The 13,107-nt window shown below is 33.6% G+C and overlaps 1 protein-coding gene across 17 annotated transcripts in view; it reads left to right on the top strand.

Moving 5' to 3' along the window:
• Positions 1-13,107, top strand: part of LCORL (ligand dependent nuclear receptor corepressor like) — a 209,241-nt gene that overhangs the window by 140,778 nt on the left and 55,356 nt on the right. For all 17 annotated transcript variants that reach the window (XM_037829490.1, XM_037829474.1, XM_037829476.1 and 14 more), the window contains one exon: positions 9,224-9,475. In XM_037829490.1, coding sequence (XP_037685418.1) covers positions 9,224-9,475 — 252 coding nt within the window. The remainder of the gene's footprint in view (positions 1-9,223; positions 9,476-13,107) is intronic.

Below are 13,107 nucleotides of genomic sequence, written 5' to 3'. Positions count from 1 at the left end.
ATGTAATTAAATGCCTGAACAAATCTAAACTCTATAGTTGTGTATGTTCAATGCCAGTCCAAAGAGTGCCTGTAGCTTGGGGGGAAAGCACAAATAATAAAATTCTAGTTAAATAATCTTCATTTCATACATTTTCTTTCCTGCTATCCATGTGGTCTTTGGCTATTTGAGTTTTTGTTTATGTAGGCAGAAATTTGAAATTGAAATTTAGGAAATTAAGGTTATATATTGCTTTGGTCCCCTGAAGTAGTACATTGCATCTTTGTTCACTTGAGCACTTGGATTTGCTGGAAAGGAGGGGCAGTATATAGAATGTAATTTAAAGGAGGAAAACAACTCATTATAAATAAGTTTTCCCTAATCTGTATAAATGAATTAGAATAAAGTATATAGAAAAACATCTAAAAGTTACATTCATTTAGGGGGAACATGGATAAATTCAGTTGGTTGTATATTACTTTATGGTGTACGACTTTGTAGCAAAAGGCAGTTTGTGGCATTTTTTGTTTCTTTCTAAAAATATTTAGACAATGTAATTTAACGTTAGAAATAAAATACTTGAACAAAAGATGCCTCAATTATCTGTGCTTTTCTGAAGCAGGGTTAAACATGCAAAGTGTAACAACAGATCTGTGTTTGTTTTGTTTGACTAGTTTGCTGCTAATTATGTACTCGTAAGTATATGAACATTCTCTGATATTTTATTGTTGCCTTGTGTTTTTTAAATAGCCATTGCTTTTGAAAATCTGATACTATCAACATTTTCAAAAGTTTTATATGAAGTATTTATGTATTTTTAAACATTACAGTAGTACCATTTTGATTAGTCTGAATGTTTACAGGCATTGAAATAAATCTTGACTGAGATTTTTTTAAAAAAAGACCAAATAGTCAATAGAAAAATGGACAAAAGGCATGAACAGTCAGTTATATGCAGAAAAGAAGATATTCAAATGGCCCTTAAACTTACAATTGACTGCAAATTAAAGCTGATTTGATTTACCGTTTCTCATCTATTTGATAACATATTCAAAAACCTAATAGTACTTGTTAAGGAAGCTATTGAGGATACAATTTCATATATTGCTATTGGAAGTGTAAAGTGGTACACATGTACATTGGTCCTTTGGCCCAGCAATCTCACTTCTTAGAATTTGCTTGACAGTACTTATTTAACAATATGAGAACACATATGCACAGAATTATTCATTGCAGCATTATTTGCAGTAACACAGTATTAGAAATCACCTACTTGCTTATCCATAGAACACAAGTTGACTACTTGATACAAAACATACAGTGGATTACTGTGGAACTAAAACAATAAAGAAGATCTGTATGAACTGATAAGCGTAATTCCCTAGTATATATTAAGTGGAAAAAGCAAAAGACAGAAGCGTATATATAGTATGTTAACTTTTAAGAAAGAAGGGGAATAAGAATATATGAATCTACTTGTTTGTTTTTATAAAAGTAATACAAGAGGATAAACTATAAGTTAGTGCAGTGGTTTATGTTTATGGTTATGGGAGTACCTGAAAACCTGGATAAAGTGACACTTCTGTTTTCTTGTTTTAACTTTTGAACCATGTCATTTTTGCACATTTTAAGAAAATAAAATAAAATCAGACAAGATATGGTAATGGGAATCCTGCATTTGAATGCAAATTTATTTAAAAAATGAACCTGAGTATCATTTTGATAGTACACACAGAGAAAAAGTTACTTAAATAACTAATACATTATTCTGGTTGTACTCTCAAACAGATTTATTCTAAGGATAAAAAAGATAAACATTTTGAACACAGTAGGTTTGTTGTCAGTAGTGAGATTAATGTAGTAATTCTGATACTATTTTGTATGAATTGGTGGATCATAGAAATGAGTAAATTTCATTTTGTTTGAATTGTTGGATCATACAATGAGTAAATTTCAAGTTGTTGGAACCAGTTCTTACTGTGGAAGAAGGGAATAAATGTATGAAATACAGGGAAAGAAAGGAATAACCCTGTGATATTATATTGGATTTGGAGGTGTCAATATGAACTTATGATATTTTTAAAATATCATATTTATTAGCTTTGCTTGCTGTAAGGTTCTGTTAAGCAATGACACTGCAGTAGCAGTTAGCACACTTAGCATCCAGACTTCAATGCCTAAACAGGACTCCCTGCCACATGAAGGGTAAAAAGGATACTTAGCAGATTGCTTGATTCCCAGTCTGGCACAGGAAAAGTATAAAATGAACATTGAATTTCTTTTTATGTTTCAAAAAATAGGAAATTTTTCAAAAACAGACTACATCAAAAGGATGCAGGAACCAACTTGAAGGAGTTTCTACTAGCCAAATTTGGGGAAAATTTGTGGATTAAGAAGATTAATAAGGGCAGCAATAGCACATTGAATAAAATGAAAGAATCCATGAGTATATAATGATAAAAAATTAAAAAAAAAAACAGAAAAAAAAAGGATAGGGTCATAAGGAGAAGACACTTATTTAAGAATTTATATTAAAAAATACAGAATAGATAATGGAATTATAATATTACTGTTTTGTAACCATTAGTGTAAAAATTGATTCTGATTTTGTAAGAATAATCAATGGGATGAGTACATAAAAGATTTTTGGGGACCAGGATAATCACAATGACTATCACTCCATGAATTACTAAATTACAAAGGGGGAAGAATACCTTTACAGTGGAGATTTTGGGGGGATACCACCTTAGAATAAGTGATTAGATAACATAATGGGACAAACTGGTATGCACTATTGTAAAATGTTAATCTGAATCTAAATCATAAGGAAACTGATCCAAAATGGGCCACTTTACAAAACAAATGGCATGAAAATCAAAAAAGGCACAGGAGGTGACTAAGGAGATAGAACAATATGATAATGTTCTTGTTATTTGTAATTCACATATTTATAAAGGGTTAAAGTATCATAATGTTTGTAACTTACTTTAAAATGCTTCCCCCACAAAATAAGCTGTTTATATGTGTATTGTGAGCATTTATGTATATCACGTGTTGCAAAATGTTATCAGTTATTGAAACTAGGTAAGATTATTTGGAGGTGCCTGCCCCAATCAAGAGAGCAGAGTGAGATAACTACAGGGCACTTCCCTGCCACTCCCCCCCCCGCCCCCAACAGAAGTTTTGAACAACCAACCAGCAAGAACTTTTAGACATCTTTTCCGAAGCTCCAGAAAACAGTTAAAGGATTACAATAACAGGGCAAGTGCTGAATTAAGAAAAAGGCCAAAAGCAGTAGGACCTCATGTTACCCTGGCCAGTCTCCCCACCTCCCCCCACCCCACCCCTGCCCAATCCGTGCTCCCAGTGCAAATTCCTGGCCCCTGTTCCAAGGGAGTGGAGTGACCCTCATGCACATACTAAGTATATGTCTGGCCCATTCTGTTTGGTGGTGGCCAGAGACTCATCATCCTAGAATATACTTTTTTGGTTTGTTTGTTTTTTGGTTTTTGGTTTTAGAACATGGTTTTGTTCCTTCTTTTTTTGTTAGTTTTTGAAATTCAGAGAACACTCAGTCATAACACTAGCTGTATACAAGCTTAAGTAACAGATGCCACAGAGTCTGTATTTCAGCGATAATACCTTAAAATATCAAAATGTCCAGGTTTTGACAAAAGATTATAAAACATAGAAAGAAACAGGAAGCAATGCCAAGGCAAAGCAGAAAACGAAAGCGTTAGAAACCATCAGTGAGGAGAACTAGACCTGGGACACATGAGAGATGGACTTTTAAGAAAATGGTCCTAAATATGCTCAAAGAGCTGAATGAAAACATGGACAAAGAACTAAAGGAAGTCAAGAAAACAGGTAAACACAAACAGAATATCAATAGACATATGGGAACAATGAAAAGGAACCAAACAGAGCTTGAAGACCACAGTAACAGAAATTAAAAATTCCTTAAAAGGGTTCAGCAGCAGATTGGAGCTAGTAGAAGAATCAGTGAACTTCAAGATAAGACAATTGAAATCATTCAGCATGAGGAGCAGAAAGAATGAAGAAAAGTAAACAGAGACTGAGGAACCTGTGAGACACCATCAAACATACCAATCTATGCAATAGGGGAGTCCCAGAAGAAGAAAGAGAGAATATTGAAAGAAATAATGACTGAAAACTTTCCAGAGTTAAGGAAAGACATGAAAATACACATCCAAGATTCTCAGAGGACTCCAAACAGGATAAATACAAATAGACCCATGCTGCAGCATGTTATATAATCAGATTCTCAGAATGCCAAATACAAAGAGAAATCTGAAAACTGCATGAGAGAAGCAGTGTGTCATGTGCAAGGGAACCTCAATAGGATTAAATGGTGATTTCTCATAAAAAAATTGAGGAGGCATTCAGGCAGTGACATGATATATTTAAAGTGCTGAAGGCAAAAAAAAAAAAAAAAAAAAGCCAACCAAGAATTTTATATCCAGCAGAGCTGTCTTTCAAAAAATAAGGGAGAGATTAAGACATTCCCAGGTAAACAAAAGCTGAGGGAATTCGCCACCACTTGATTGTCCCTACAAGAGATGCTAAATAGCGTTCTGCTAGTTAAAAAGGAAAGGAAGTAGACAGCAGATCGAAGCCCCATGAAAAAATGAAGATCTCCAGTGAAGGTAATGACATGGATAAATGTAAATGCCAGTACTATTGTTTTTGTGTTTGTGACTCTACCTTTTACTTCAAACAGGATCTAAAAGGCCAATGCACAAAATGTAATAATAAATCAATGGTTTTGGACTCCTAATATATACACATGTAATTTGTGACAAGAACTACATAAAGGTAGACGGATGGAGGGATATAGGAATATAGTTGTGTTTACTATTGAAGTTAAGTTGGTATCAAAGCAAATGAGGTTGTTATATATTTAAGTTCCATAGTAACTACAAAAATAATATTGGAGAATATGAAAGCTCATAGGGACGGAAATTAGAGGACAAGTTTGCAGGGGAATGGGGAGTTAGAGCCTAACAGGTGTAGGGTTTCTTTTTTGGGAGATGGGAAAGTTTTTGTAGTAGAAATGTTGAGGGTACCACAGTACTGTGGATGATGAATTCCATTGAATGATATGCTTGGATGTGGTTGAGATAGGAAAGTTTATATCGTGTATATGTTCTCACAATTTGAAAAAAAATAACAACTAAAGAGACAATGACATATGCAATACATGATCCTCGATGGGATCTAGGAAGGGAGAGAGGAGTAAAGGCTTAAAGGGACATGATTGGCATATATGAAAAAATTGGATTATAGACTTAAGCTTTGTATCAGTGTTCAACTGCTTGAACTTGATAACTGCACTTAAGGTGGTTATAAAAGTGAATATCCTTATTCTTAGGAAATGTACGTGGCGATATTAAGTGTTCAAGGACCGTGATGTATATAGCCTACATTAAAGTTTTCAGAAAATAGATAAATAGACAGATAGATGGATAGATAGATAGATGAATATAGATGATTAGATAGAATGATATGGCAAATGTGGCAAAAATTAAAATTGGTGAATCTGGCTAACTACAGAAGGGGCAAGTAGAAGAAGTTGGAGTTCTGTGTATGGGGTTTTCATTATTTTTGTAAGCATCCTTTGAGTTTGAATGTATTTCAAAATAAAAAAGTTTTTAAAAAAAGATTGTGTGAAGGCAAAAATTGTACCCTTTCAACTTGTCTGTAGATTGAAATTTTGGGAAATAAAATGTTTGGGGAAAAATAAAAGGCAAGGGTAAGAAATGTGTAACGTAAGTGTTTTTTACAATCCTGCTTTCCCCTTCTACTTTATCTCATTGTCTGCACTAAGATGATATCAGTGTCAGAACTCTTTGTGGGCTATAAAATTCTAAAATTTCTATAAAATTCTGTAAAATTTCTATAAAATTCTGTAGCTGTTAACTGCTTTTCAAGCCATCAAATTTGGAGGGAGAGGAAATGGAGATGAGTAAAGAGAAGGAAACCAAAAAACCATCATCCTGGTTTTTGAAAAAATTTTTTGGATTGATGACTTAAAGTTACCACATCAGTAATCTCATTGAGACTACCAAACAGATATTCTTACATTGATTCCCAGTGCAATCCATTTGACCTCTATGATTGCATTAAATGCTACCTGTCAGCACGGGAGGGTATTAAACAAGATTGTGAATACGGAGAGGTGGGGATCGATTGATTCCCGGTGCAGCACCTCAAGTACAATTCCTTTTTTGCCAAATATGATTTTATTGAGATATATTCACACACCATACAATCCATCCAAAGTATACAATCAGTGGTTCATAGTATTATTACATAGTTGTGCATTCATCACCATGATCAATTTTGGAACATTTGCATTACTCCAGAAAAAGAAATAAAAAGAAAACCCCAAATATCCCATATCCCTTATCCTCCCCCCACTTTATTGACCTCTGGTATTGCACTCTACCCAATTTTAAGACTTAGGTTGAAGGTAGGTTAACTAAGACAGTGTAATATTGTCAGTGGCAGATATATAGATAAGTGGAACAGAATAAAACATCCAGAAGTAGATCCATACAAACACGGGCACCCAATTTTTTTTTTTTAACTATATAGCTATACAATTCCTCTTGATCTACAGATACATGAAACTAAGATGACACTTTTTCTGCCACTGCATATCCAACATACATACAATGATGGGAATGGCATAAGATAACTATTGTAAACACTTCTGTTCAAAAACAGGGAAATGAGATGCACACTGATACTACTGTTTCATAACAATTCTGAAATCCAGCTGGGCAAATGTTGGAAGTTCTTTGACTAGGTCTTAAGGGCTGGGAATAATTCTCTATGGCTCTTCACTCTGCCTTCTGGGCTCTCAATTCCACCCTCTAAACCATCCTTCCTTTATTTTTTTTTTAATTGAGATATAATTCCATACCATAAATACATCTTTTTAAAGTATACAATTCAGTGGTTTTGCAACCATCACAACTGTCCAATTACAACATGTTTTCATCATCCCAGAAAGAACTGCATACCTATTAGATTAGCAACCACTCCCATCCCTCCCCTGAGCCTCCTGTCCCTTGACAGCCTCCAATATCCTTTTGTCTCTGTAGATTTCCTTGTCCTGTACATTTCATATCAAGGGAATCATAAAATACGTGACCTTTTATGTCTGGCTTCTTTCACATAGCATATTTTCAAGTTTATACACGTTGTGGCATGTATCAGTTCTTCGTTCCTTTTAGGACGACTAATACTCCATTTTAGGGATATACCACATTTTATTTATCCATCCTCATTTGACGGACATTTTGGATTGTTTCCTCATCTTGTCTGTTACGAATAATCCTGCTGTGAACATAAGTGTGTAATGTTTTGTGTGGACATAAGTTTTCAGTACTCTTGGCTGTGTACCTTGTAATTCAACTTGATGTGTAGCATAGTAATTCTGTGTTTAACTTACTGAGGAACTGCCAAACTGTTGCACAAAGCAGCTGTACTTACCTTCCCACCAGCAATTTATGAGGGTTCCAATTTCTCCACATATTGCCAACATTTGTTACTGTCTGTAGGTTTTATTATAGCCATCCTAGTGGGTGTGAAATGGTATCTTGTTTTGATTTTGATTTGAATTTCCCTAATGACACTGATGCTCAGCATTCCTTCATGTGCTTAGTGGCCATTTGTATATCTTCTTTGGAGAAATGTCTTTTCAGATCCTTTTCCCATTTTTAAATTGAGTTATTTGCCTTTTTTTACTGAGTTGTAAGTGTTCTTTATAATTCTAGATAAAAATTTCTTGTCACATATTTTATTTGCATATACTTTCTCCTATCCTCAGGTTGTTTTTTTTACTTTCTTGATGGTGTCGTTTCAAGCACAAAAGTTTTAAATTTTGATGAAGTCCCGGTTATCCATTTTTTTCTTTGTTGTTCATGCATTAGGTGTCATATCTAAGAAACCATTGTTTAATCCAAGATCATGAAGATTTACATGTTTTTTTTCCAAGAGTTTTGTAGTTTTGACTCTTACCTTTATGTGTTTGATCCATTTTGTTTTTGTGTATGGTGTGAGGTAAGGGTCCACCTTCATTCTTTTGTATGTAGATATCCAGTTGTCTCAGCACCATTTGTTGAAAAGACTATGCTTTTCCTTTCCCCATTACATTGTTTTAGTACCTTTTCAAAAATCATTTGATCATAAGTGTTATGGCTTTATTTCTGGACTCAATTCTCTTCCACTGATCTATATTTCTGTCATTATGCCAGTACCATACTGTTTTGGTTACTGTGCTTTGTAGGTAGTAGGTTTTGAAATGAGAAAGTGTGTATCCTCAAACTTTGTTCTTTTCCAAGATTGTTTTGGCTATTCTGGGGCCCTTGCATTTTAGGGTCAGCTCATGATATGAGTGTGATTATGTCCATATCTCTGTTCCTTTTTAGTTACTTTTTTGTTTTGAATTACTAAGGTGATGTTAGTCAATAAATTGCAGAACAGTTAACCAAAGTACTTAGAAGTAAAGCTTATATCACCATTTAACACATAATCTGAAGATTAGGTTTGGAAAAAAAGGTGGAGAAGAATGTTAACAGAAATCTTCAAAGATTCCTGGAGGTATTAATTAAGAAATATATATTGTGCATCTTATGTGCAACACAGAAGTTTTTTGTTTTGGTAATTCACTTTAAGTTATGTATTAATATTATCTATTCTGGACCAAAAAAGTATCACATGGATTTAGAAATTATGGTCTTTTTATTTTCCTTGTTATCAACCTCGTTAATATATATTCTTACTAATTTGGCATTTTGTGACTTTTTCTTAAATAATTTATGTATTTACTATTTTTTTGGTTAGCTGCACATGCAATATATATTCAAACACTGTGTGTTCTAATATCTATTAGACTACATATAAATGAATATTGAAATGCTGAAAATAAGTTGTTCTACCGCTATATCTAATTTTTATCTCTATTTTAGTTTGGGACCGAAAATGTTTACTTGTAAGAAATGATTAAATTTAACAAGTTTTGGTTTGATATTTTATCATAAAAGTCATTAAATCTATGAGGTTTCTGTTGCTGACCCCTGGAAACCGCTGGCAATTATGGACTGATGCTAAAAGTCTTCTGAAATCATTGACCTGTTATACAAATAAGTTAAATTTAAAATTAGTATGTTTCATTTCTCTTTTTTAATGCTTATTATATTTATTTCTTCCCTAGATCTTCCTCAGAACTGTGATCCTAACATTCCCCTAGTTGCTCAGGAATTAATGAAAAAGATGATACGTCAGTTTGCAATTGAGTACATTTCAAAAAGTGGTAAAATTCAAGAGAATAGAAATGGTTCAATTGGAACAAGTCTAATTTGTAAAAGTATCCAAATGAATCAAGCAGAAAACTCCCTTCAAGAAGAACAGGAAGGCCCCTTAGACCTCACTGTGAATCGAATGCAAGAACAAAGTACTCAGCAAGGTAAGTGTATATAATATAATTGTATATGATATATAATGTTATGTTTTAATATCCTTAAATATATATATAACTTTTTGTATTCCTAGAGAACTTTATTTCTGAAGTAATATTATTTGTAATGCAGGCTACAGAGAAGTGCTAGTTTTTCACTTCTTTGCTTTTTAACTTTAATTCTAGAAGAAGAAATGGAGTTATTGTCATCTCTTTTCATAATGAAGTGTATGGTCAGAGAATACTAAGAAACAACTTAGAAATAAAGGATCTAAGTAAAAAGATGTTTATGATAAAGAATTCCTTTTACAGTAGACAGCTGAACACATTAATTAAATATTGGCTGTTCTGTTTTTTTGCAATGAGAAATAAAGAAATAGATGATTTGTCTTCCATTTGTTTATGATGAACTGGAAAAAGAGGAAAGTTATTACCTGTGATATGGTATAATCATAACTATCCAGACACCTTTTTCCTAAGCAGCCTGAATGTGAAGTTATCTAATAGAGTTTAATTGAAGGAAGAATCATGACTTCACAGAGAAAGGGAAGGAAGAGCCTTTTAAGTGGGTGTGAAGGATGCCAAAGAAGTGTTTACCTGGAAAAGACAGAACAAGTAGCTTTTGTTAACACCAGTTAGAGATGGGTGTTGTCAGTCCTTGAAGCTATAAAATAAACAATAAGTATTAGGTTAGATCTCAGAAAACATGGTGTTAGTTTCAGGCCTCTAAAAAACAGTAAAGTGAGTGTTTGAAGAAGGTAGTCTTTTCTTTGTGTAAGAGATTAGATTTGAGAAGAACTGAAATATGGAAATAATTTTCTCTTTTTGGCTTCCCTAACTTTAGGTTGCATGATTTTATTTATGTAGAAAGAGCTGAGAACTATTAAGATATTAAATAGGTTGTAAGATAGAGAAAGAAATGGCCACAATGACTACAATATAAGACATAAGGAAAAATATACATCAGTGCATAGAATTTTGGAAATAGGAAAGCAGAGAGGGTTTTTAGAATCTTTGTTTTGTTTTGTTTTTCTTTTCCATGCCTTATACCCTTTATATCCCCACCTTTTGGGGAGGCAGTTTGGTGTACTAAAGAGAATAGAACATAGGCATTACATCTAACAGGCTTGGGGCTAAAATTCTACCTCTGCTATTTACTTACATAAATTACTTAACAAGTAACTTTGAGTATCAGAGCTTTAATTTCCTCATTTGTAATATGGCCATAGTAATAAACTCATTGGAACAATGTGAGAATTGAATATAAAGCAATCAACTCCTAAAACATACACAAAAAATCTCTCCATACTCTCCCACCTCCTGTTCCTTACTACCCACAGAAGTGAAGACTTAGAAGTAATGTGATAGTGGTCTATAAATATTTATAGCTGTGTTACACCAAAGTAAGACTGAATGCTCTCTGCATGGCCCAATTAGTAGAATTAGGTTCACTAGCTAGAAGTTGGAGTGAAACAGATTTCAGGTCCATAATGATTCCCTGGTTGCTTCACTGGAAGTATTTAGATGCATTGTAAGAGTGTTTTGAGTAGATGACATTTTAAAAGTAAATTTCCATTTCTTCAATTCTTTGATTCCATGAGCTTAATTGATAAGGCAGATCCAAGTATGTAGAAACAAGTAATGTAAACTAATTTAAGTGTCTTGATGTCACAATAGACACAGAGAACATTTCATTAGTAATGATAGAAGGTGTACGTCCATATTTTAAATCATTTTCTTAAGAATTTTAGAAATATTTGGACTAATTTCAGAGTTCTAACCATAGTCTAGGTGATATAGAGCTCATACTAGGAAGAGCAGTGTCAGTTCTGCCATTGTTTTCTATTATTGGCTTGTATTTACATTATTCATATTGTTCTCATTCTATACCTGTTTTTATGAGAGTAGGTTTACAGAAAAATCATGCATAGAGCACAGAGTTCTCATATACCACTCTATCATTAACATCTTCCATTAGTGTGATACATTTGTTGTAATTGATGAAAGAACATTTTTAAAATTGGAACTATAGTCTGTGGTTTACTCTAAGGCTCACTGTTTGTGTTCTGCAGTCCTGTGGATTTTTTCTAAAGATTTTTATTCTAGTAATATATACAACCCCAAGTTTCCCCCTTTTAATGACATTCAAATACATGTTTCAGTGCTGTAATTATGGTCACAGTGTTGACACTACCATCACCACTATCATTACCAAAACTTATACATCATCCCAAATAGAAATTCTGTACAGTTTAAGCATTAACTCCCCATTTCCATCCCCCACCATTGGTCATCTATATTCTAGTTTCTGGCTTAATGAATTTGCATTCTTATTATTTGATATCAGTGAGATATATGTCTTTTTGTTTTTGGCTTATTTCACTCAACTTGACATCTTCAAGGCTTATCCATGTTGTCACGTTTATCAGAACTTTATTCCTTTTCACTGCTAATAATATTCCATTGTGTGTATGTACTGCATTTTGTTTTTGCAGTCATTGATTGATGGACACTTGGATTGCTTCCATCTTCTGACAGTTGTGAATTATGCCACTATAAACATGAGTGTGCAAATACCTATTTGGGTCCCTGCTTTCAATTCTTTTGAGTGTGTACCTACAAGTAGAATTGCTGGATGATTAGATAATATATGTAACTTTCTGAGGAAATGCCAAATTGTCTTCCACAGTGGCTGCACCACTTTACTTTTGCTTAACAATCAATGAGTATTCCTCTTTCTTCACATCCTTTGCAATGTTAGTGATTTTCCAGTTGTTTTAACAGTGGCTATTCTAGTAGGGTTGAAATGGTATCTCATTGTAGTTTTGATTTGCATTTTCCTAATAATGTTAAGCATGTTTTCACATGTGTTTTGGCCACCTGTACATCTTTGGAGAAATATCTATTTGTCTTTTGCCCGTTTTTTCCTTGGGTTGTTTGTCTTTTGGTTGGTGAGTTGTAAGATTTCTTTACATATTCTGAATATTAAACCCTTATCAGTTATGTGGTTTCCAAGTTTTTTCTCCCATTGTCATTTTACTTTCATGGCAAAGTCCTTGGATGCACAAAAGTTTTTAATTTTGATGAGGTCCCATTTATCTATTTTTTCTTTTGCTGCTTGTACTTTGGGTATAAAGTTTAAGAAACCATTGCCTAACACAAGGTCCTGAAGATGCTTCCCTGTGGTTTCTTCTAGGTCATTTATAGTTCTGTTTCTTAAATTTAGGTCTTTGATCCATTTTGAGTTGATTTTTGTATGTGGTGTGAGGTAGGGTTCCTTCTTCATTCTTTTGCATATAAGATCCAGTTTACCCAGGACCATTTCTTGAAGAAACTATTCTTTCCCAACGTGGGCTTTGCCCCCTTGTCAAAAATCAGTGCCTGTAAATGTAAGGGTGGATTTCTGAGCTCTCATTTCTGTTCCATTGGTCTGTATGTCTGTACTTGTGCCAGTATCATATTGTTTTGATTACAGTGGCATTGTAATAACTTTTAAGATTGGAAGGTGTGAGTCTTCGTTCTTCTTTTTCAATGTCTCTGATCATTCAGAGCCCCTTACCCTTCCGTATAAATTTGATGATGGGCTTTTCCATTTCTGCAAGGAAGGCTATTGGAATTTTGATTTGGATTGCATTGAATCT

The sequence above is a fragment of the Choloepus didactylus genome, chromosome 3 (assembly GCF_015220235.1).
Source record: "Choloepus didactylus isolate mChoDid1 chromosome 3, mChoDid1.pri, whole genome shotgun sequence".
Classification (NCBI taxonomy): domain Eukaryota; kingdom Metazoa; phylum Chordata; class Mammalia; order Pilosa; family Megalonychidae; genus Choloepus; species Choloepus didactylus.
The sequence above is the reverse complement of the archived record's forward strand: the minus strand, read 5'-3'. Positions and strand labels throughout refer to the sequence as shown.